At 40.7% G+C, this 26,855-nt stretch overlaps 1 protein-coding gene across 4 annotated transcripts in view; it reads right to left on the reverse strand.

Moving 5' to 3' along the window:
• Window positions 1-26,855, reverse strand: part of ZNF516 (zinc finger protein 516) — a 111,019-nt gene that overhangs the window by 60,931 nt on the left and 23,233 nt on the right. For all 4 annotated transcript variants that reach the window (XM_083449126.1, XM_083449128.1, XM_083449125.1 and 1 more), the window contains exon 2: window positions 308-2,323. In XM_083449126.1, coding sequence (XP_083305252.1) covers window positions 308-2,201 — 1,894 coding nt within the window. In that variant the 5' untranslated portion in view covers window positions 2,202-2,323. The remainder of the gene's footprint in view (window positions 1-307; window positions 2,324-26,855) is intronic.

A 26,855-nucleotide genomic window follows, 5' to 3' on the forward strand; every position in this document is an offset into this window, starting at 1 on the left:
TCCATCAGCCCCAGCCAGCATGGCCAAAGGGAAGGGATGATATGATATGGGTGGCTGTCTTTCATGGATGCTTTAGCTGAGATTCCTGAGATTAGTTAAATGATGTTGGTGTACCTTCTAACTCTACAATTCTATGATTCTATGAGTTGCGGTCCAGCAACAACTCCGAGGGATACTCAAAGTTTCCTACTTTACCTGTCAAAGGTACTTGAAAAGCTCAAGAATCAGCTTTTCTAGCATTGCAAGAAAGGAAGCAAAATAACAAAATGGGGAAAGGAAATTGTTAAAAAAAATTGCAGACACTTACGTGGGGGTGGCTCTTGCGTTCCTTCCTCTGAACTATCCTCGGGCCCCTCCTCACCCACTCCAGAAGTGACTGAATCATCTGGGCCAGAAGCAGAACTTGGTGTGCTCGGTCCACTGGCAGACCCAGAGTCGCCATCCTCGCTATTTGATCTATACCGATCTTGCTGAGCGGCCGCCACCCCTTCACTGCAGCTTCTGCGGTCTTTCCTGTGCACCCGGGAATGAAGTACCATTTGGTGATAAGTGCGGAAGATCTTGCCACACTCAAAGCACTCTGTGGACTTGTTCTGAGACACCCTTCTGCTCTGGCGCGAGGACGGCCTATACTCCAGGTCTTCTTGGCTAAGCATGCAGCTGTCTCCCGACTGCACATGGCTGCTTTTTTCTGAACGCCCACTAGTACAATTCTTCTTTTTCGGATTGCTGGACGAGCTGGAGGAATCCTGCTCTTGTTTGCGCTTCTCTTGGCTGACGAGAATATATTCCCTTTTGTCCCTGTCGTAAGTGACGTCAGCATCCGCCAGGACTTCGTCCCATCCTAAATACTTCACGTACTCAGAAGGCTCTGCAACTTTTCCTTTGGTAGCCAGATGCCAGGCCTGGTAACTGTTGACTGGATCCAGCTCAGCTACTCTTTTTCCTGAATGGCCCCTTGGAGTGCCATCAATCCCTACAGATGGCCTTAGTTTCAGATACTGGAAGAAAAACTGCTTTGCAACAGGGGGTTCCCCATCAACTAGCCTATCAACTCTATGTTCACTGCGGGCTCCTTGAGACTTGCAGTGTACAGAATTGTGTGCTTTTAGGCTTTCCATATTTGTAAACAGGTTTCCACACTTTGTACAAATTTCATACAGGGACAAACCAGTCACAATCATCTCTTCTTGAACGACATCATTAATAGTGGCTATAGGCTCCGAATCGTTTTTTGGCTTGTTTTTGCTCCCAGATTTTGGGCCATGGGATTTCATGTGGTTTTTGAGAAACCAGGGCTCTTTAAATTTCCTGCCACAGATGTGGCATCCGTGGTCAAACGACCCTCTATGCTTTTTCATGTGAGCTTTGAGGAACCAGGTTTGACTAAAAGCCTGCCCACAGACTTCGCAAGGAAACTCTCCTGCACTCGACTCAGCCTTGCAGTTCTCGGCATTGTACGTTTCCCCGTTTGGAATCTGAGTGGTGATGTGGTCTCTTTCTATGTGGTTTAGCAGAGTCTCCTCTCTTAATGTCATGTAGTTGCACAGCCGGCATTTGAAAGGTTTGTGGACCTGGTGTATGTGCTGCTCCAACTCTTTCTTACCTTCAAACTTGGTTTTGCAGAAGGTACATGGAAAAGTACATAACTTAACATCTTCTCCAACTGGTGCTTCTTCTGAGGACTCCTTCCTGCTGCTCCTGAGCAAGATCTTGCCTTCTTCTTTGGGAGTTGCTCCGTTCAATATCTTGTTGCAGGCAGAGGTGCTTTTGGTAGGGCTAGTGCAACCATCAAGGCCTTCGGATACTCTCATCTCACTGAGCTGTGCTTCTCCTCCCATCTCCACTTCATTCCCCTGACTAATAGTGCCTGTCCTGTGACTCCGGATGTGAATCTTCAAGTTGCCCTTTTGGGAAGCTCTGTGGTCACAATAAGGACACTTGTATGGCTTCTCCCCTGTGTGCTTCCTCATGTGCTGCGAGAGTGAGCTCTGGAAAGGAAAACTTTTGCCACAGATGCAGCAGCTGTGGAGCACAGACTTGTTTGCATTCATATCACTCTTGTTCATCTTGTGAGGACTGGAGGCTCTTCGTAATTCCATGTTTGCGCTTATGCTACAATCCATCTGCACCGCAGAAGCATCAGTCAAAAGGGCAGAACCCTGTTCCGGGCTGGGAAACTGGGTTGCTTTTTCAATCATGCATTCCTGCTGGTGGAGCCTTTATCTCATCATTCTCATATTTGGGTTTTCTTCCAGCTGCTTGAAAGCATTTGGGATACAAACATTCATTGGAGTTTCTTGAGTCAAAGAGCAAGCAGGACCTGGAACCAAAACAGAAAACAGGACACGGCATTACTAAATGCAAAGCATTTCATTTCCTTTATAATAGCCCCCTTTTAATATTTTCTTGCCATCTTCACCAAAACGTTACTTTTTCACCAGGCTGCAGAAAGTCTGACTTTGCATTGAATATTGTCATTCACAAACTGAATGTTCAGTAGAGGATTTACATAAGCATACTTCCATAGTAGTTGCAGACACGGGCAAATAGAGTATGTATCTATGTTTACTAAAATAAGAATATAAGTATCAAAAAACACGTACTTTTTCTTTCTATCCCAAACAAAAGTGTGTGTGTACATAATTTCGAGTAAATAAGCCCTTTCTCGAAGGAGCTGTAATATTTTAAGTCTGTGGCTTTATGGACATGTATAATTTAATGAAAAACAGCCAACCGTTTGTTTGCCTAGAGATAAAGGGTTTTTGTAGAGTGCAGCACTCTATCCCTGTTGACAGTAACTTAAGCATAGCTACTGAATGGAGACAGCAAAGAGTGCATCGAATTTTTGTTAAAACAACAATGCAATTCAATAAGATTTTTATACGGGCCAATTAAAATTAACAGTAACAGTAATACCTTATTTAGGCAAATATTAATGTAGACTTGGAAATCCTTACTAACACCAAGAAGGATCCATGGAGCATTCAACGAAACAGGGTTAAACTGTTTTAGGCTGAAATCCTTCTACATTAGTGATTTTAAACTGAATTCAACGGGAGCAAAATTTTGTATTTTCTGTAAAAGTTATTGAAGGGTAGAGATGCCTTAACTTCTGCAGTGCTCATACAGACTGGAGGCCTGCACACACTTGGGCTGCTTAAATCCCATTGCACGGGATGGCAAGGATACTTGTACTACTTTATGACCCTAAGTATAATCATGTAAAGCAAAGTTTTGTAAGGATATCTTGACATTCTGTTGTGCTTTTTAAGAAGAAACGAGCCCTTCTCTTTGCTGGTGAAGAGACATCCTGTTCTATTGTATTACAGTCACCAAGTTATTAACATGAATGTGTGAACAGTGCAATGCATCCAAAAGATTTCAAGACTGGTCAGGTATCCAGGAAGAGAGAGTTGCAAATTTATGATCAGCCAGGGCTGGCACTAGCACCTTGCATCCTTCGACAGGTGACAGAGTCTTCAAATCCAATCAGAACCCAATGCTAATGTCCATCCTGGACCCCATTTAAAAACACCATAAATGTTTTCTGCATGGTGTTTGGGCTTCCTCAAACCTGCACCTAATTCTGGAATCAGACACAAAGAATACCACTTGCAAATTTTGACCATATTCCACTGCTAGTAAAGACTCCATTCTTAAGATGGTCTCATGAATATCTCTTCCTACATTGCCCAGTTCTACGCAATGCTGAATAGCAGTGGACAAAAACTACTGCTCCATTCAGTAGCGATAACTAATCTACTGCAGCAAGTTATCCAAAGCAGAATGTTTTCCCAGTTGTTGAACTAGATCAAGTTCTGGTTGTTCTGGTTTATATGTAGAGCATCTCTTATTGGTGGCAACCTCCTTTTCTTCAGAATATGGAATAAATTTAGTTTTGCCTTTAAAAAGTTGACCTAGCAACCACAGATTACCACACCCACTCCTTTACCCCATCAACACTTAAGCATGCATTTCGTTAAAAGAAACGGTGAATACACCCATTCTGTTTCACTTATATTCTCATATATAAACATGTGAAGAACCTAGGCTTTCATTATTTCAACAGCAGCTTAGCCATGCACCCTTGGCCTTGAAAGAACATCTGCTCAGACAGGGGACTGTAGGGTTACTCAAGAAATGAAGCAAGTTTAAAAATAAACTTTCAGTACTGATAGATATGAGAATTTAACATTTTGCAGGGCAATCCTCTCGCCCACCGCACAAGAGGAACACCCAGAATGCTCTGAACAGTTCAAAAAACTGATATGCACTTTCGAAGCTGTGATCATTGACATGCCTATTTAGAAATACATTGCACTGAACCCAATAGGACCTATATTACACGACTGATATGGCTGTCCTCAGCACCTCCAGTGCGCCTATGGCTGCTCTAGAATTGAATCCCAGACTTTAATATTCTGCTTCAAACCATCTGTTGCAGCGCCCCTTTCTCATCACCAAAGGCAGTTCGCATTATCGGGGAAACAGAAAACAATGTAAAACTCTAACACTTAACACATTTGGAATACCTAATCCTTACCTCCTTGCTCTGACAAAAATCCTGCAGAAAGGCTCTTCTTTCCTTCTATTCTGGACAACTTAATTCACTGTTATACTGCTTACTTCCAAAGGGAACGCAACTGTTCAGTAACACTGGAGCAGCTAAATGCACAGGGGCGGGGAAGGGGTGCCTATCTTTAAATAGTAAGCATATCCTTGAATTCACAGGAAACCCTAGCAACCTGCGTCCTTCCAAGCAAATGCAGGCAATAGGAAAACATCAGCATGACATTGCCTTGATTTTCTTTTCCCCAAACCATTGGAACAAAAATACTGGAGGTTTAAAATATACATATACAGAAAACGGACAACAAAATATGTTTTGTTACTTATAGCCACAACTGAAGCATAAGTTGTCAAAACAGAGTGGTAGAAGTGAAAAATGAAAAGGAGAGAACGCTACAAATAAATAAGGGGAGTTGTGCTCTTTAAACTGAAGTTACTTTTGTTTCCAGTGTTACTGGAGTAGGTGTTTTCTTTTTAATTAATGTATCCTGTTTTACACTTTGGGATACATCCTTTTCAGATTTGCAACTATTAACCCTGCATCCTTACTCCGAGAATCCTTTTCCATGGCATTTTCTGACTCACTCGCTCTCCTTCTCTGTTCTAATGATATTTTGAATGGGCTCTAAACCTCCAGAGAACATAATTTAAGCTGTTCTGAAAGAAGCACCAAAGACAATAACCCCAAAGAAGAGACAAAGCACACCAACAAGCACCTATATTAAGCAAATGCAGCCTCCTGGCCATGGAATATCTACAATAAGGGAAAGCAAGAAAAGAACAACAGTGATACGTCCGATGAAGCAGCTTATTTAGCATTTTCTAAAGGAGATCAATCTGAAGAAGGTGTTCTTGTGCACTTCTACAGGGTATTCTGAGAAACACAGGCCCGTCCCCCACTCAGTACATATTTTGCGCTTCAGTATACTGGTCCTGTTTGTCCTCCCATGGACAAAGCAATGTATTTTATTGGCTACACTGTAGCACTATAAGGAATGAATTAAAATACATCATTAACATCCTGGTCCAGCTTATCTTACTACCAGGACAAAGAGGCTATTCTTTGAACAAATGGGAAGAGGAGGGGAACTCATGACAACAATGAAGCACTCCTTGCCCTAAAAACCGCTGTTACAAGATCAACAATTATAAGCTTATATTCTACAGATTTGGGTCCCAAAGAGCCGTATGAAGTGATGCATTCTCTAAATGGGAGAGTAAGTACCATTGATGACAAGGCCTTGGGGCTTCTGCTGTTCTCAGACCAATCAATAATCCATTATGTCCAAACTACATTTCCACTCTAATATGAAGAATAAAAGGACAGCCAATATTAGCAGTTATTTCATGTACAGGAGGGAAAAATCAATGAAACAGAACACACAAAAATGCTACCATCACAAGGTTGAAATGAATGGTCACACGTGGCATTGACAAAACCGTTTACAGTACCCCTTTACCAACCCCCTTTATTTCAAAAACTGTCTCTGCGCGAACATATTTTGCACACATGTGCTCTCACACTCAACACACAGACACTCCACCAAATGAAACAGGGCTTTCCAAATTAGTGCCTTACCATAATTGCAGGACAAAGGACAAGCACATCACATTTTCAAGTGGAGAAAACACAATTCTCCTTTTCATTTAATGTCTTTGTTTCTCTGAGCAAGTCACAAATCTCAAACATCATATCCCAATTGCAGTTAGCAGTATGAACAAGTCTTCAAAACACAATCATCAAACATGGTATGCATCCATCGTTTTCTGGCATACATTGACACAAATAAGCTATTCTTTCTTTTGTCAACATAGCTTTTTAAGTTATCAAATGGGAGCGAGACAAGTAGTAGAAAATCATCTAAATAAAGAACATTTAATCATTAGATGAAAAATATTATTGCTTAAGAGCATATAGTGTGTTTCCTGCAATATAAAGATTAGTAGCTGAAGCTGACCTCAAATGCAAAGAGGTCGGGAACAGCATGTTATTGTTGGTAAGATTAAGAAAACTAATCAGCGAACATGAGTGGGTATGGAGGTTTTGCCAGAGATATTTTGATTTTAGAATGCTAATATGTAAGTTGCTATTGGCAACTTTAGACTAAGGAGAAGCTGAGTGGCAACAGGTAAGAGTAGCTTAAGGAGAATTTGAGGAAAATGTGTATTACACATTTTAACTCGCCCAATCAAAAAATGTTCTAAATTGGATGCACATGATTTAAAACATTTTTAATTGTCCTGAAATCAAATATCAATTAATTACAATACAAATGAACAAAATCACTGCATTAAAAATAGTATCAAAGTCTCTTCTGTTCTGAAGCTACCTAATCCACAAAAGAAACAATAACAACAAATAACAATGTTTAGGTTGTCTCTTAAAGGCTTTACAACAGGGGTCTCCTGCCTTTGTGCTTACATTTGGAAATCTAAGCAACTGCTGTGGGCACATAAGAGCCACTTCACAAAAGAAAATCTAGCTATGCTCAAAACCACCACCACCCCAAACACCCAAAACAAAACATTCAGTGAGGGTAATGTCTGAGAGCATCATGGTGCCACACTGAGGATCCCAACTCTGAAGCAATGCTGATACCTATAGATAACAAACCTCTTAGGACATCACTATAAAAATCTGCTCTATCTCCCTGCTGCTTTTGCAAAGGAAATTTTATGCACCATCCTCCCAGCCTGAGAAACATTCTTCAATATCTGCAGGGCTCAGACAATTTAAGACTCCAAAGTTCAAAAAGCATTGCACCTCAGAGCCAGCACATCTCCCAATACACTGGATGCAAATCTTCCTTCCTCTTTATGACCACTGGAAGACAGTAGCATTCTGAATCAGCTGAAACTTCCAAATGAGACCCATCTTTAGTTCAGCTGACCATGAGCCAAAGCACCACGTGTCATGTTCTTGCAATCGTAGGTATTTATGCTTTCTCCATTCTCACAATTCCCAGTAGAGGTCAAACCTGGATGCCGGAGAAGCATCCAGGTTTAAACATATATAGTTCATGATTTAATCCTGGATGAGGGTGCTAAATTGGCCCAAATTGGCAGACCAGCTGGGAAAGTATGTCTTTTTGGGTTCCTGGTACAGCCTAGACTGCAATTTATTTATGCCCTTCCTCCAATGAGCTCAGGGCAGCATATATGATTCTTCCCAATCACCCCATTTTATCATCACAAGAACCCAATGAGAACCTAGGCTGAAACAGTCACTTGCCTAAGGAAACCCAGTGAGCTTTGTTGATACTCTCCGTAGTACTACTCCAATCTGAGGATGGGCAACTTGTGGCCCTCCAGATATTACTGGACCACAACTCCCAACATCCGTCACCATTGTCCATGCTGGAGGGGCTGATGGGAGCTGGAGACCAGCAATATCCAGACAGCCAAATGTTTTAAAGCAACAGTTCTCAACCTGTGGGTCCCCAGATGTTGTTGGACTAAAACTCCCATCATCCCTGAGCTCTGGCCTTGCTAGCTAGGGGTGAAGGGAGTTGTAGTTCAACAACATCTGGGGACCCACAGGTTGAGAAAGGCTGTTTTAAAGGAAGACTCTCAGTCAGACAAGCACTGGATGTCCAAAATCTTGTATTTTTATCTTGTATTTCGCTTCTTGTTTTGTTTCTAGTAATAATAAATAACAGTGACTGGGATTAGCAACTGACTGGATAATAATCTGCAGCTGCATTCTGATAAAGGCAATATATGTTCTTGGGAGCCTGTTAGTAATCTGCCTTTTTTCTAAGGGGGGGGGGGTGTTCATTAACTGCAGTTTCTGAGCAGTCTTCATAGAGAGCCCCACATACAATGCATTGCAGCAGTCTAATTTGGAAGTAACAGACCATGGATTACTGTGGTCAGGCTCTGTCTGTCCAGAAAGACGGGACACAGCAAGTTGTACCAGCTGGGGTTTAGCGGAGGCACTCCACGCTATGATACCCCTTTGGACTTCCAGTGACAAAGGTGACAAGCCAGCAGCCCAAGCTGAGCACCCCTGTCTGCAAACCCATCCAGAACAGAAAGAACTGTCTTACCAACATTGTATTTCAAAACAACCCCTATGGCTGCTTTGACTGCTGTGCTGTTTATACTGGGCTGAATTTGATTGTTGATTGTGTTGTATTTAATTGTTCTTCTTCTGTTTTGTTTTATTTCACTAGGAATAGTAACGCTGAAGGGCAACACAGGGCAAGACAAAGCAGATGCCCAGGTGTGGATGTAACAAAAACCCAAACCAGGGTTTAGCACCAACTACTGTGAAGGCAACAGAACCAGAGGAGAATTCACAGCTGCAATTTTCCCTCTGCATTCAAATGGTTGGTTGGTTGCACTTAGCATTATGTACACACCAGGCCTTTCTTGTGGACCCATTACAGCAGAAATTAAGGTACTTCCACAGTGTAGAGAACTTCATGATGAAACAGGATCTTAAATCATCCTATCACTGTTTGGAAACCCACATATTTCATAAGCATCTATATGTACATGCAACGTTCATGAAACCTAACTGCCCTAAGTAACAGATGGGACTTCTTTTTTAACCGATAAAGAGGGACTATTTGGAAAGCAATAGTTCCGTATAGCAAATAAAATGTGAAACCCAAGCTGACTATTTTGAATTTCAAAAGCTGCCAGGCATAGTAATCCCCGCAGAGAAGAAATCGAACCTGAAATCAAACCTTTCAGCTGTCACCCCAGTCCGGCTTATTTTGGTGGAAAGTCCTGAACTATTTATATGGAACTCCAGTGTAACACGGCACAATGGCAAAAAGAAAAGCCCTCTTTGCTTCTTGCCAATAACATTCCCAAACCATATTTCACCACCTCCATAAACTTTGGTTTATATGGGGAAGTAGCCGCAAACATATTTCAAGCCTCTCATTCTGTCCAGTGGTACAGAAATCTCCTACTGCTATCCTCACCTGCTATGAATAGAAGTGTTTTAATTTTTCTGGGAGGCTGTTCCTGAAAGACAGTATGCAGAATGAGTGGTACAGACAAGGTTATTTATTCAATGACTATGAAACCAAGGATAGAATCCCTCATATGTCTGTTCTGTAGAGTCAGCATAAACCTGACTATTTTCCTAGGGAGCATCAAGAGCAAACAGAGGTTTGCAAGCATTTTCTGTCTTCCATTTTCCATGTTGGCTTTACAAACAGAACAGAGAAAATACTGGAAGCGCTCTGCATCCCACATTAGTCCGAGCTCTACATTTTATAGAATGTCTTGCCTTTCCAGTTTGTTAAAACTTTAACAAATTGCTAGTCACACCAGAGCAATGGAGTCAAGGCAGAGTGTAGAGTTATGTTAGAATTCCAGGCTCTTGCTGAAGCTGCTGTCCTCATGTGGTTTTAAATTATCCAGTATAAAACATCTGACATTTCCACTGAAAATGGAAAGCCAAAATTCCTAGCCAGGAATGTAATGTCCCACCGCCTTTTATTTTTCACATAAAACATAACAGTACACCATCCATGATAAATGGCAATCAATTTTTAACCGACCGAAGGCTTTGACAAAACGTACCAAAGCAGCTGCACATGGAGGCAATAGTGCATTCCAGAACCAGAATAATTTTAAAACAAATACTAAGAAAAATAAATGAAATCTAAGAGCAACGCAAGCAGTCAAAATAACATTAAATGAATAATATTAAAAACACAGATCTGAGAAACTGGAGTTCAGTAGCTTAACTAGAGTTCCCGTAGCAATGCAGATCTCCAGCAGGCATTTGACTAATTTTAGCAGCAGTCAGAGAAAACACAGAGTCCATAACAACTGTGTTGCTACCTGCAAGACAAAAACAAGTTTTCTGAGCTAAACACATGGAGTTTACTTGCCCTTAGAGAGAAACAGAGCCCATACAGATGGGCATTTGGTCACATATTTTAGCCACATATCAGCACTTGGGAGTGTGGCTAAATTCTGTTTGCCTTTTTTTTTGGACAGGATGATATAGACAACCAACCTAGCACAGAATGAAGAGCTCTCCCCTAGGGCAGTTTGTTTATATATACAGTGCAGGCTCAGATTAAGAATACAATCACTGCGACACTTCTCCATTGCCACCATATGTACTGGGGGGAGGCAAAGTCAAAGCTCTCTATCACATAAATTGTTTAGGTTATCCTACGTTTCAGAATTTGTACCATAGCACTGCTTGCTCCATCAACTGAAATTGTGCTTTTTTTGTGAATTTTAAGTACTATTTTATTTATATGCTAGAAACCACTTTGTGGGCACAATGTGACAAAAAAGTGGTCTATTAGCAAGCACAATAGATGAATTATAGAATACATACATATCGATCACTAATAGCATTCTGAAATTTGTGTTCTATTTTTATATACTATATCTACAGGTAGAATAGGAGTGCTGAATATCACTTCGGATATCACTTGATGCCCAGGCTCTGAATTCTTGCTTTTGATTTAGAAATCACCTCCAAATATATTAAATCTATTTATTTATTTATTTATTTATTTATTTGCATCCCCCAAGGAGCTCGAGGTACAGTGGTACCTCGCAAGACGAATGCCTTGCAAGACGAAAGATTTTTTTGTTTTTTGAGTTGCTTCGCAAGACGAATTTCCCTATGGGCTTGCTTCGCAAGACTAAAACGTCTTGCGCCTTTTTCTTAAAACCGTCAATGCATTCCTATGGGAAACCGTGCTTCGCAAGACGAAAAAATTCACAAGACGAAAAAACTCGCAGAACGAATTAATTTCGTCTTGCGAGGTACCACTGTAGTTCTCGATCTCCCCACTACCCTGTGAGGTAGGCTAGCATACAATTGGGAAACCAAGATGGTTTTATTTTCAACCACCTAAGTGAACCTCACTGAATAATCAGGAGGCTGTCCTCAACTCAGTGCCATGTTTAGAGATGCAGGTGAAGAGGAATGCCAGAAAGGCCCTTTGTCAACTTTGGTTGATTTACCAGCTGAAGTACACACTGGAGAAGGCAGATCTGGCCACAGGCATTCATGCCCTCCTAAAATGATATAGTTGACCTTAATCACATGCTTTATGTGCATCTACAGGCACAAAGGCCCTGCTCACAGGCTTCCCATGAAGATCCATGAGATCTTCTAAGGCACTAGAGACAAGGTCTTTTCAGTGGTGGTCCCATCCCTGTGAACGTGCCGCTGACTCATCGCATCTTGATGATTTGGCTGTTCCAATATGCTTTTAACTGAATTAGGTGGCTGGGTCTAAAATTTCATTTCATTATTCCAATGAGAATGATTAAAGTAGCATTTGGTTACCATGACTAATACAGTTAATCCTGTTATTTACAGGAACAAACCTTGACCCAGGTCATAGCATGAAGGCATATGTTGTAGCTTTCTTGCAGAAGCAAACAGAGGCGGACCTGTTCCCCCACACTGCACACCAAGCCAAGGGGGCTGGCGCAGGGCGTTGCAACTGTGACATATTGCACATGTAGAACAGAAGGTACGGGGGGGGGGGGACACACCAAATTTTGGCCTTGCACACTGAGGCTGAAATTTGAAAGACCAAACTCCATCCCAAAGCTAAGGGGGTTTTGGTCTAGTCAGTATCTGAATGGGCGGTTGCCTAGGAACTCTGTGTATGATATCTTGAGTCACATGATGAGGGGAAAATGATACACACAACTAAATTAAATAAATGAACGAGCAGGATGTGTTCCTTGCACACGGTTGCCAGGAAGGGCTAATTCGATCTTATCCTGCACTGTTTTCAAAACTTTAGTACAGTGGTACCTCGGGTTACAGACGCTTCAGGTTACAGACACTTCAGGTTACAGACTCTGCTAACCCAGAAATAGTACCTCAGGTTAAGAACTTTGCTTCAGGGTGAGAACAGAAATCATGCACGGGGGCGCAGCAGCAGGAGGAGGACCCCATTAGCTAAAGTGGTACCTCAGGTTAAGAACAGTTTCAGGTTAAGAACGGACCTCCGGAACGAATTAAGTTCTTAACCTGAGGTACCACTGTATCTCCAACATTCTGTATGTTGTAAGCACAACAAAGGTATACTTCAAGTTATTTCCTTTTGCAAAATGAAGGCACTACATTTTGCTCTATCCCGGAGATCTAAAGCATTTCTTTAAGTACCCTGGTATGTAAAACGTCTTAATTTGATAAAGCTTTTGGCTGCTGCACTGATAAAGAGGCAATGGTGGTGAAATACAATCCTTTTGCTTTCTTACCATTCACACAACTTTCATACAAAAGTTTTAAAAATGGCCCTGACCAACTTGATGGCATATTTGAGTATAAAGATAAGACCCAAACTTCTGCCTGCATGACCAGTTGATACTGGCAACTGATACTGGCTGGGCTGACCAGAGGAGGGGGGTGTAGGTGGTAACAAAACCAATGAAGAACCCTATAATATGGCTTGCCTCTCTGCAATGTACTTAGATAACTGACCATTAAGAACTATTCTGAGACTGATGGGAATTTTAAAAATATATAAAACCCTATAATCCATGGGTAGCTCTCAAGATGGAGTGGGCTACAACTCCTATCAGTTCCTGGCAGCATGGCCAAGGGACAGAGATGATGGGAGTTGTTAACCCAAATATTTGGAGGGAACCACATTGGCTATATCTGCTGTAATCCGTGCATTTCTAGTGCCAATGTGACATTTCGAGACTATTTAGAGTGTTCCATCATCTAGTTTGTATTCATGCTTGTACCAGGGAGTGTTAAAGTCACTCTGGTATGCTATTTAGAATTCTAGAAACTGATATTTTAGCTGAGGAAACAAAAAAAAAGTGAGTAGCTTTCTATTTCAATCCCAGAACTTGAACTACAACACTAACCACATAATGCTATGCATGTCTACTCGGGAGTAAACCCCAATGCTAGCCCAGGTTGTTTGTTGATGCACATATTACATCTGTGCTGATGGAACTGCACTGGACACAGATTAACTACAGGGCCGTGTTCAAGGTCTTGTAACAAACATATAAAGCAGTGAACAACTCAGGACCATAGTACGTGAAAGACTTGTATAGAGCTGTAACGATGAGGAAATTTTACTTGTGGCATTGCACCCTATAGCCAATGACACAAAAACAGGCATTTTCTAACATTGCCCCGGCCCTCTGGAATGCCTTTCTGCCCACCATACATGTTAGTTGTTTCATACGTTTTCTAAAGAAATATATCTTTTTGCACATGCTCTCTCTGACTCATAAGCTTGGACTCTGTTATTACTGAATTCTTGTTTTCATGATACTGTTTTGTTGTTTTTAAGTAGTATTTTTTTATACTGCTTAGAGATTAGTATTAATATTAAGCAAGTTAGAAATGCTTTTAAAGAACCAATTGCTTAAATAGGGTTACTCCCAAGTAAATCTGTTGTAATGTGATACCCACTCACCTGGGAGTAACACAGTGGGACTTACCCTCTGAACAGACATGTATGGGAATGTGCTGTTAATTTTTAAACCTGTTGCACAATGAACAAGCAAGGATTATGTCATGGCTTACAGTGCAATCCTATTCATGTCTACCGAGAAGCAATTCCTACCAAATTCCTCAAGGCTCATTCCCAGGTAAATGGGGTTAGGGTTGCAGCCTTAGTTATTATGGGATGTTTCGCAATTCTGTTCCTAAAATGCAAATGCCTGGCATTATTTTGATACAGATACTGGCCATCACTATATTCATTTCTGAAAATAGGCACCCACAACCCTCCAGAGCAGATGGGGTGGGGAGCAGCATGAAGAAAAAGCATTAACTGATTGGGCAAAAGAAAGGCAGCATGGAAGAGAATGGAGTTAAGGGGCAGAGCATGTGGCTGCAGGCGAGAGAAGACTAAGTTAATTGCGCAAGTGGAAGTATGTTCTATTCACAGTGGATGCCACTTCTAACAAACTACTAAGTTTCACTCAGACCACACCCATTTATATTAACAGACCTAAGTTATTCACGGCTATTAATTCCAATTGCTCTACTTGCGAGTAAAAATCAGCTGAACGCAACCCAAGGATTCACCATGGATGTCCTCAGAGCTATCAGAGCACAAGAAATATTGCAGCAGTTTGAATATATATTTTTTAAAAAAATAATTCACGTTAGGAGGAAAAACTACACCGACCAAATGCCTTGATTCCATAACTTGTGTATTATAATTATGGGCCATTCTGTTAATTTGTCTCCTTTCTTTAACTGTGTGTACTGAATAAAAATTAATCTTGTGTTTACTTATTTATGTAAAAAAAATACCACGTAATATAATATAAATCTAAGCGGTTTCCATAAAAACAATTTTTTTAATGGCACTAACATTTCCTGAAAACTAGGGAAATAGAAGCAAAACTATTTATCTCAAGTTACACTGAGCAGTGTAGATGTAACAGCAATGTCAGGGTCCAGAAAGCTCAAGCCAGCTAATTAACCCACCCTTTCTGAGTTGAGAAGAAAATCAGAGAGATTTGGGGCAACATCCCATGCTTCCTGAAAGTCACTGAAAAGGCTCAGTCCTCATCAGACTGCTTTTTTGGGGGAAAGGGGAGTTGAGTTTGTTTTGGGGCTTGTTTGTTTTTTGGAACCTGGGGTTCAGCCTTCTTGCTTTTCTGTGGTCCAGTTTGGGGTCCAGTCTTGTTGCCACTCAACTATCCAAGTTTGCTATTAGAGAAAGTTATTATTATCATGGCCCATAACTGAGTGCACCCATTTCCCCCTATTTCCCTCTTAGCCGCTGCCTTCACATAACCACACTTTTTAAGAAAAAAAATCTTCATGACTTCCCTACTGCAGTTCTAAAGACGATCTAGAGATCTGGTGCAAGCAAGTTTTAAAAGGAAGTTCTTCAAACTGTTACATACATAATACCCCTCCAGAAATTCTTCTAAAGAGAATTATTTAGTCACCAGCTTTTCACACTCAGAAAGGTTTTACAGGCAGTTTTCAGTTCTCTGGGGATCAGCTCCCAAGGGGAAAGGTCTCCATAAAAATATAAGTATGTAGAAAGATGCTATTATGAACACACCCTGCTAGTTTGCAGCACTTGCATCTCACTTTATATATATATATATTTCTTAAGCTCACTAAGTGAAGGTGTGTTTACAAAATAACCACATTTGAATTTGCTTTGTACTGAAATGTATGCTGTCAAAATTGTGCAATCTTCTGGAAAGACTTATATAACTTCCCACGCAGTAGCAGCTCCCTACTTTTGCAGTGGGACACAATGCATCATGCAATATTGACCTTCCAATAAAGTTGAGCAAGTTCACATCAAAAGGAATTATCAACTATTGCAAAACAGGTGGGGCTTATTGCTGAAACTGGATTGAGCTTAGAGTTGTGGTGGTGGTGGTGGTGGTGTGTGTGTGTGTTTAAAATTGGTTGCAGGTTTTCCAGGAAGCATTAATGATGTTGTTGTTGTTATATATAATATCACCTGACACAACTGAACCATGCTGTGTCATGAGCAGTGCAATGTGATTTGGCCTTCCTCAAGATGCTCAAATATACCTCTTCCTATCCAAAAAGCCCACTTACCCCTTGGTCCCTTGCCTCTAAAAAGTTGCAGAAAAAAAGACAAAGGAAACTTGCATAAGGCAAGGCGTTTCCCCAACTGCTGAAATGTTAGCACTGTTTTGGTATGATCTAATTGTTGATCACATTATGGTACAACTTGTTCTGCTGCTTTTTGACAGCATACACTTAAAAAACAGTTACAGGTCCTACCATGCGCCATTAATCAATAGTATTTTTAATGATAGTGACCATTCTCCAAGTTTTTTAATTCTCCAGCATCAGTACATCACCCCATCCCCTTCCACTGTAATGACCTTAGCTCAGAGTGCTACAAACTGCAGCCTTTTTGGGCAATACTCGGCAACATTCAAGAAAAAAACATACTGAAGCCTTAAAAAAATATATTGTTTGTTTCATGAAGTGCATACTTCTGTTTGTGTATTAAATTTGTTTAATAATTAAATATATTAATTGTATTGATTTTATATTTAATTATATATATTTATGATAATGTATATTATAGAATCCTAGAATCATAGCATTGCAGAGTCAGAAGGGACTCTCAGGCCCATCTAGTCTAACCCCCCTGCAATGCACGAAACTCAACTGGATCATACATGAGAGGGGGCCATCCAACCTCTGCTTAAAAACCTCCAAGGTAGGAAAGTCCAGACCTCCTGATTGAGTCTGCTCCACTGTCCAATAGCACTTACTGTCATAATTTTTTTCCTGATGTTTAGTCAAAATCTCCTTTCTTGTAACTTCAATCCATTGATCCTGAGTCCTACTCTCTAGAGCAGCAGAAAACTTCCATCTTCCATGTGTCAGTCCTTTAGATATTTGAAGATGGTGGCTCTGTGGGTTAAACCACGGAGCCTAGGACTTGCCGATCAAAAGGTTGGCGGTTCGAATACCCGCAACGGGGTGAGCTCCTGTTGCTCGGTCCCTGCTCCTGCCAACCTACCAGTTCGAAAGCACATCAAGTACAAGTAGATAAATAGGTACCACTCTGGTGGGAAGGTAAACGGCATTTCCGTGCACTGTTCTGGTTCACCAAAAGCGGCTTAGTCATGCTGGCCACATGACCCGGAAGCTGTAGGCCGGCTCCCTCGGCCAATAAAGCGAGATGAGCGCCGCAACCCCAGAGTTGGTCACTACTGGACCTAATGGTCAGGGGTCCCTTTACCTTTATCATATCAGTCTCCTCTTTACCAGACTAAACATACCCAATTCCCTCAGCCACTGCTCATAAGTCTTCGTTTTAAATCCTAAATGGCCACTGGTGGTCTTTGAGGGAGGGGCAGGGCCTGGGCGGCAGACCAGAGTGCACAAGTCTTCACGCTGGTCCGCCGCTACAAGATTTAAGCCGACTGTGCCTGAAATCTCCAGCACAATTGGCAGAAGAGCAATGCAGGGGCGGTTTGTGTGGCGGGTAAGTAATTGGGTGGAATCCTTAGTCCAACTCCGGGTATGTGACTTGGTGCATCTCCCTGACCTAAGGCAGGTACGATATCAGAGAGTACCCAATAAAGGGGTATGGGTGGAAGTTTCTGTCCTGAAGCACAACAGTGGGCAGAAGGGCCATAGAACTTCCAATTGCAGCCTGGGCACCTTACTTGACCTGCATCTTGAGGTGTTTCATAAGCCAGGCATGCCTCTATTCAAACCTAAGCCTTCAGCTAGGAAGCTGATACATGATACATGCCCAGTGCCTAAGCCTACCTGAACCTGTAATCAATAAAGTTGTGGCCCATTTTAATCCTCCAAAATTGTTGTGTCAGTTTGTTCCATCTCATCTTTCCGTTCACATGGGGCACACTGCTCATGGGTCCAGAATGGAGTTTGAACCTGACATACTGGCTGAACTTAGCTTACTAATCACTGATTAATAAGGAAACAGGACAGAAAATACTTATAAATATATGAGAAACTGACAGAGACCATATCTATCCCTGGGTCTTTGTATAAAGGTTGAAATCCTCTGCACTACACTAATATAGCCTGGCTCAGTGTCTTACTTGCTCATTCACCTCTAATGAATATAAATTCCTTCTGAGCAACTCTGCCACACCCAGTGCAGGAAGCCTGCAGAACTGTGAGTTGGTAAACTGTTTTGCAGGCTGGTGCACTATTCTTCTCCTCTTTTCTTATCTGCAACACTGCACACACTAATATTCCAGCGTGAAGGATTTCAGTGCAAGTATTCATTCTCAAATTCTTCCAGTTCTTTGCTTCAGGCACTTTTGCACAGGAAAATAGGGCTAGAGAGCCTACTGATTAGGGTCCCTTTATTCTCCAGGAAAGTTTCTAGCCTAAACCCCATAAAATTAGACATACATATACTTTGTCTGCTTGTCCTGATTTTTCACATCCAACTCCAATTCTCACCAAGAGTTTTCATATGGATAGCAAACAAGTCTGGCTCCATAAACAAAACCTGTGCCCTAATTATTCATTGTTAAAAACAGTGGACGAAACATTCACACCTGAAGAGTCAACACTGGAAGAAGTAGGAGGAGGAGGAGGAAGAGGAGGAGGGTAGTTTGGATTTGATATCCCGCTTTATCATTACCCGAAGGAGTCTCAAAGCGGCTAACAATCTACTTTCCCTTCCTCCCCCACAACAAACACTCTGTGAGGTGAGTGAGGCTGAAAGACTTCAGAGAAGTGTGACTGGCCCAAGGTCACTCAGCAGCTGCATGTGGAGGAGCAGGGAAGCGAACCCGGTTCACCAGATTACGAGTCTACCGCTCTTTACCACTACACCACACTGGCTCTCACCACACTACCACTCTCACCACACTGGAAATGACTTATGAACTCCAAAACTGCAGCAACTGATTTTCAATACTCACCTGGTTGAGCATGTTTAAATAGTTAAAACAACTAGAGGTGGGAGGGGATAATGCTGAACCAAGCCCCAAAATCATTCTAAAAGCTATTAATATGAGCTTAGGCTTCTTTACCAGACCCCCACCCCAAGCTTGTAAAACATGCTGTCACGTTTTTTTTAAAACTCACCTCAACAACAAGGCCTTGAGCAAACACTTCAAAGACCAATAGATTCTTCATTACTTCTCTTTTTTAAAAAAAATTCCTTAGGGGCTGATAAAGGTGTATTGGGAGTACATGTTGCCACGTAAATTATCATCTTGCATATATGCCAGTGTCATTATAACGCTTGTGTTCTAAACAGAACCTTGATGAAACTGAGTGTTCAGCTGCCTCGTGGCCATGAGAAACAAAGTAGTACAGAAATGAGACTACAATCCATACAGTTAAGGTGTGGTGATAAAGACAGAAGCACCTAATAGATTTTTACTTTCAAGCATTATATTAATTGTTTAAATATATGGAAACCTTATATATGGTAGCCACAATTCAGCACAAAATTCTGCTTACAAACTAAGCTTAGCCAGGCCTAAGTCTTCATTGGATTGTACAACAAAAGAATAGCTTGTAATAATAATAATAATCTGTGTGATCAGCTACAGAAACTTCTATTCTTTTAACTACTTCATGTTGCAGTTTTGGGTTAGGTAAACTGTGCTGGTAACTTACTCTCAACAATGTTGCTGAATGTCAGTTTTGCATTTAGATTTCTTCTAAGTTTCTAGTTTAACTCTGTACTGTACTTTGTATCTTTTTTTCACACTGAATGATTTTTAAAATCCGTTTAATTTTAAAAAAGTGTGCAGCACATTACAACACATTTGTATGAACATTAAAAACATAGCAATTCAGATGATTTCTTCCAAAGATGCTGCATAATTCTACAAGGGCAGCATTAAGATGATACTTCATGCAACAGTACTGTTACTTGTAAACAATGGCAAGGTGGGCTTTCCGCGCGTTAGTATTGAATAAAATGGAGGCTAGCAGTAGTGTCAGAACTACAACACAGTCTTTTCCATTCTAAGAATGGAATGTATGAAGTTACCCTTTCATCTCCCAAGATGAATAATTCATCTTCAAAACTGAGCATCTATACAAATCACCCAAACAGTGAATTAGAGTAGGGATGGTTGAGCAACGCATAACTGTGATTAGTTGAGCTCTTCCTCCTCTTCTGATGGGTTAAAGGGCAAAAAGTGATCCATAAATTTTAGGGGGGGCAGAATTATTTCTACTCTTCTTACTGTTACAGCACAAAGACATTCAAAAACAGGTACAAAACAAATGGCACATTATTTCACATTTTTGACACTGAGCAATGAGTTTATTCTCATGCTTGCCAGACCCACAACTGCAGCGCAGATCAATGTTTGACACCACCAAGTGTTTAACAGCCAGACTCAGGGCTCAGCAGCTAATTAAGGCAATGAACAATGTTAATATTGAACAGTTGCTAGGCTGTAATGTTAAGCTATATTGCACTATAGCAACTCACACTGGAAGGACACCCATCTGTATTCACTCCCTTGCCAACTGCACTGGGTACAACACCTTTCTGTGAAAGGAAAATACTTCACACTCCCCTGAAATTAGCTACCCTCCTATACGCAAGCACTTGGCTTCGGCTGAAAGACAGCAATGTGTGTCACTTTGCAGTTCCATGCAGTTTGCTCAGTTTATTTATTTTCTGAAGCATATGTTGGAGGCAAAATTCAGGCAATTTAATTGTCACCTAGACAATCTACAGCACACTCCAAAACACCATGCAAAACACTAAATGGCTGCTCTCCCAAAAATATTGTCTCTAGCATGGAGTCAGTAAAGCATGGGACTTGGAGGCAAAAGGTGAACACAGCCATTCTACAGAATACCTGCAATATCCCCAAAGTCAAAGAGTTGTCACTAATATTGGATGCTATAGTAGAACAATTGACTAGAACCAGACACGGTTTTGTAAAATGCAACTGCAAGTCCAAGTGCTGAAACCCAGTGTTAAAATGGTGTTTTGTCATGCTATAATAAATTCATGTAAAAATATACAATTCTGCATGTTTTAAGAATATGGGCAATGTTATTTATGGTTCATACAGGCGTCACAAGTCATGCATTCATGCTTGGTTCAGTTACAGCCACAAATACATTGTCCTGTTATTAATTATAAAAACAGTATTTAATCGCACATTCTGCCATGTGTTTTGTTATTTTTTTGCTGGCATTTTCTGACCATTGCCTAATCCCACCCAGAGAATTTGAAGAAACAACATTCAGTGCCTGTGGAAAGCCTGTATGTCTTTTTCATGTAACCCCACATTCGTAAGACATGGATGGGGAACCAGTGGCTCTCCAGATATGGCAGGTCACTACTTACATATCCCTGCCCTAAGCTTTACTTGGAAAACTATAGAATTCTTGAGACTCTGCCTAGGTTAGATCAAGTTACACCATTTTCATTTGGCCTCATCTGGTAATTTACCAAACACCATTTACTAATAAATAGAATTCCTAGGTAATCTAGAATATCTGGGTTTTTTGTACTTTGCCGCTAACATTTACACACACACACACGAGTTTATCTGACTCTATGTGCAAGTTTGGAAAAATATCTGTTGTTTGGAAAATATCTGTTTCTCTATGGAAGGAACACCGCATTAGGAAATGCTCAAATTATTATGACTGTTATTGTTCTCCATTGGCAAAATGCCTAAAGATGGGAAAGGTACTGTAAATATCCTCAAATGCCTTGTAAAACAAGACTTTTCAATTTTAAAAAATACCACACACACCCCTGAACTGAATTCTCTACCAAGCACAAGCAAATCTTCTCACACGTTGTCCAGTATGATGAAGCAAACATAGGCACGTAATATATGAGATCCTTGCCTGATTGAGAAACACTCAGAGTGGTATAAGTAGTTTGGGGGGCTGGGCTAGGGCCTGGGAAACCAGGGTTCAAATCCCCACCCACTGGGTGATCTTTGACCAATCGCTGTCTCTTAACCTGACCTACCACACAGAGTTTGTGAAAATAAAATAGGCAGGGGGGTAAACCAGGTATACCACCTAGAGTTCCATGGAGAAATGATGGAATGATGTAATAATAAATGAATAATATGAATTCCTGCATTTTTAATGAAGGGTTCCAATTAGCTTCAGAGGCTGTTTTGTTTTTCCTTTAAAAAAATGCTAAGATGGAATAAATAGCAACTTAAATGCTTCATAGCCAAATACTTCACTGCCAAATACAAGATTCTTATTGGTCTGCATATATATTGCCATCAAGTGTATTCTAACTTTCTTTTTTAGTTATGCCAAGAAAAACAAGCACAACTCAAGGTCAGGGAGAAACCGTTGTTCTTCAGCCTTATCTGAATTCCATTTCAGAACAACAAAACACAAACCATTTTAAACAGGAAATTCTTCCAAGAGTAATTAATTCGTCTTACAAGTGAATGTGAAATGTTGTGGTGTGTTGTTGTTTTTTTAAAACACCTGGCCTAAAATAACACTGAAACCACACTGCTCACATAGCTATTTTATTTAATTTAGTGGCTAAGTAGTCAGCAGCATATGTGCTCATGTTGCACACATTTCTCAAGTGTAGATTCTGATGTAGCCAAACAGGAGGGAGGTATCGGAAGACTCAGAGGAAAGCACCATATACAGAAGCACCAAAGATAAAATGAACAAACTTTATGGGGATCCTAACAGAGGAGAGAGAGAAAGAGAGAGAGAGAGAGAGAGAGAGAGAGAGAGAGAGAGAGAGAGGAGCCCCAATGGAGCTCCATGACGACTGAACAAGTTCAGTGGACACAGAATGCAAAGACCCTTTAGAGAAAAATATGGGAAACTGCAGGGAGGGAGGGTATGGTATGGAGTATCCTGGAAGAGAACAAGGCATTTAGCTCAGTTGGTTAGAGCATGGTGCTAATAATGCCAAGGACCAGTTGCATATTCCTGCATTGCCGGGAATTGGACTTGATGATTATAAGGTCCCTTCCTATCTACAATTCTCTGTTTCTAAGGCGGACTGTAATCCGGAAAACGAACACTCCACATGGCGACAGTTTGTTGCAGCTCCTGCTTGTATATCTGCTTGTGCACAATGAAATTCATGGGACATATTATTCATCTTCCACACAAGAATGGTGATTAGAAAGCATCACAATTTAAGTCACATTTTGCAAAATAAGAAAGTGGGGTATATTGGCATGGTTGAAAGAGGCCTCCACAATTGGGTAGTTACCTCACACAGTTTGCCCATAAAGCTGCCTGCATATTGTGTTCCAAAGAGCCACCCATACAGCTTCTTGCACCCATGAATCTGGTCAGAGAATGGCGTATGTGTTGCCTGCTGAATGGCTGAAGAAACTCTTCCAAAAACAAACAGAACCCCATTTGTTTGGTGCTCAGAGGTTTTATACATAGATATAAGCAAAGAGAGAAGGTGGGCATGGACGCGGGTAGCGCTGTGGGTTAAACCACAGAGCCTAGGACTTGCCAATCAGAAGGTCGGCGGTTTGAATCCCCGTGACGGGGTGAACTCCCGTTGCTCGGTCCCTGCTCCTGCCAACCTAGCAGTTCAAAAGCACATCAAAGTGCAAGTAGATAAATAGGTACCGCTCCGGTGGGAAGGTAAACGGCGTTTCCGTGCGCTGCTCTGTTTTGCCAGAAGCTGCTTAGTCATGCTGGCCACATGACCTGGAAGCTGTACACCGGCTCCCTCGGCCAATAAAGCGAGATGAGCACCACAACCCCAGAGTTGGTCACGACTGGACCTAATGGTCCAGTCCCTGAAAGGGGGCGATGTTTTAAGCAATCACACTCAACACCAAAATTGTCTCAGCTCAAATTAAACACCAACGCCCGTGTTCAGATAAACTTCATGAATATCTAAAAGATGAATACTTGAGAACAGAAATTCTGCTTTTTATGTCCTGTGGATCCGTAATTTATTTCATCCTGTTGCAAACACGAAGCTACAATTCCACACAGGGCTTCTGCATTCACAGTGAGTACAGACAGACATAGGCACAAGCAACCACTACTGAAGTGGGAAGATGACGTCACTATCATATAGCTGTTACTGATTTGGCAGCCCCTCTAAAAACTCTCCTGGACATATAGACAAAACAGCTATTTTCATGATCCTTTTCACAGCATCTCAGGAATGTGTTTTCTGAAGATATCTTAAATGCTTCTCTGATCATTAACTTTAAGAAGAATGTTTGATTTGGGGGTGGGGGAGGGATGCAATGTGACAGAATACTATTTATTCTGTTGGTTTGTTTAAGCCAAACATTCCCAATGGCATTATCTGATATCAATACCAACACCCATAAGTACAAAATATACAAAAATATTTGTCCAAATGACTATACAACTACATCAAGCTTATTTTGCGAATGGTTTGTTCACAGAAGCCTCTCATAACATATGTACATCCTATCTGTAACTTCATCCCAGCCCACAATTGCCTCTGGATACACCAAGGAATTATTAACATTTGCCTAAGTATTTTTATGCATTTTCCTTGCAGAAAGCGAATGAATGAATATTAATGTTCATTACTAAAGACAAATTATCTGCTGGATGTGGAAAAGTCTAGCTACAGAGCCACCTGCGTTCCTCCAAATATTCCAATTATAGCTAATTTCCTGGAGGTTTTTCATTAAAAAGTTGCTGTTGCTTTAGTCAACGGCAAGTCATTTTATTCTGAAAATAGTTAAGCCACTAACAGAATCATAAACAATAAAGACACATTAGCATACACCTCTGTTTTTTTCAAGTTTCTGATACTCTGTCTTTAACTTAATGTGTCACGTTATACTATTTACATCAAAGTGGTTAGAAATTGGTTGAAAAAGAAATGGTGATTGTAAATGACTGAGCACATCACCACTCCTATTTGTTATGAATTTATATAGATGGTTCACAGTCAGATTCTTAAGACATATAGATTTTCAAAGAGGCATGTGATATGATACAAGTGCAACTTTATACATGCACAAGCAAAATGACAATAGCCATGACAAAATGGAATGACTAATAGTGTAACAGAGACTGGGCAGTTAAATCTCTAATCATCTTAAATATAGGCTAAAACTAAAAGTCAAATTTAAGCTAAACTCTGGAATCAAGCAGATTTACTAAGCTTGTAAGTAGTCTCAGGACTGTGGCTTTCATAAGTAAACATAATTAGTTACAATTATCCCAAGGCCAACTCGGCCAGCATTTAAATTAGATGAAAGATGACTTTGGTTCACATAATTTGGTTCTGAATCAGGATAATAAAATATACCGTATTTATTGAGTACATTGAGGAAAAGGGTAACCAATTTCCTTGAGGATAAGATAGTTCTGAACCAGAGCAAATTTTAAATATGTTACTAGGTTTGAAATTCAAATGTTTATGAACATTTCTTGGCAGAAGCGGATTTAGGGGAGAACGACTGGTTTGGTCACAATGGGCATGAAATCTCAGGGGTGCCACAACTATAATAGAGAATGGAAGGTGAGAATTGGGGGGTGAATTTTGGCATCACATGCTGAAATTTGAGACCCTCAAGGTCTGCAACTGCTCTTGGCTTCCTGTCCTATCCTGGTTGTCCTCACAACAGGACCCCCCACCCCCACCCTGATGCGTAAACACACCAGTATATATATATATATATATATACCGTAATTACTCAAAACAGCTTTATTTCAAACCTGCCATAATATACAGAGTTCAAGAAATCTAATCCTGGTTCAAAGAATGGTAATCAGAACCCGCCTTTATCACTATATCACTGCTACATGAGAACTTGAAAATCTGAGAATTCATACAGGCAACATCAGCTGGTATCCTAATCTGTATACAAAATAAAAATTTTATTCTCTGCTACCACTCATGATTGTTTTAATGGCAAAGTGCTAAGTAAGAATTTAAAGTGAAGTTATGAGATTATGTTCTCTTAACTTTGAAACTGGCAGATAATGATGATGGTAATGGTGATGATGATTATACCAGTAAATAAACATAATATATTTCAACACCCTGTTTCTATGCAGAGCTGGTTTCAATGAATTTAGGGCATGTAGGCAGTTGCTGTCTACCAGGTCAGAAGGTGTATACATCTGGCTGAGTACTGCACACTAACTAGTCATAACTCTTGTAAAGTTTTGGGCGAAAATCCTGCCCAGCTCTAAACTGGAGAGGTTGTGGACTGGCACCTTTCAGATGCAAATCACACGTTTCCGCCACTGAGTTAGTTATGGCTTTTCCTCTAATCCCTCCTTCAGCTCTCAAGAGTTACATTCCTTTCAGGTTTTTTGTCAACTAGCTCATAGCATGAAAGCCTTACATGCAAGTTGTACAGGGTTATCTCAGGCCACGCTGCCATGACTGCAGAAACCAAGAACTCGCAAAACAGAAGGAGGACATTTCTTCCCAAGGATATTTGAAAAATGCAACATCAGGCTCTTCAAGGGATGTTTTGGATATTATTTGGCACACTAAGATTTAGGTGGATAAAACAATTCACATTTTGAGTAGCATGAAGGTGTAGGGGCACATTTCTCATGCCAAGTGAGATTGATGGCCTTATGACACTTAGCAACTAACAAACTCCAGGACCTTACTTGAGAGGAGACAATGCATACATCCCATACCCCACACAGTGCTAGAGCATCGTATGTATGAAAAATATGTGAAGTTGTCCTCAGGATCATCTTTATATCTAAACAAGGCCATACAATTCATGAAGATTACGGTATATATTACTACAATAACACACCTAAAAATACAGACATACAATAAGCATGGCATCATATGTAAGAGACATAACATAATCAGAAGATTATTTCTTAATATATTGGTCCTTTTTTTAAGCATATGGTCATGTGA

The sequence above is a fragment of the Podarcis tiliguerta genome (genome assembly GCF_965153285.1).
Source record: "Podarcis tiliguerta genome assembly, chromosome: 7".
Classification (NCBI taxonomy): Eukaryota; Metazoa; Chordata; class Lepidosauria; order Squamata; family Lacertidae; genus Podarcis; species Podarcis tiliguerta.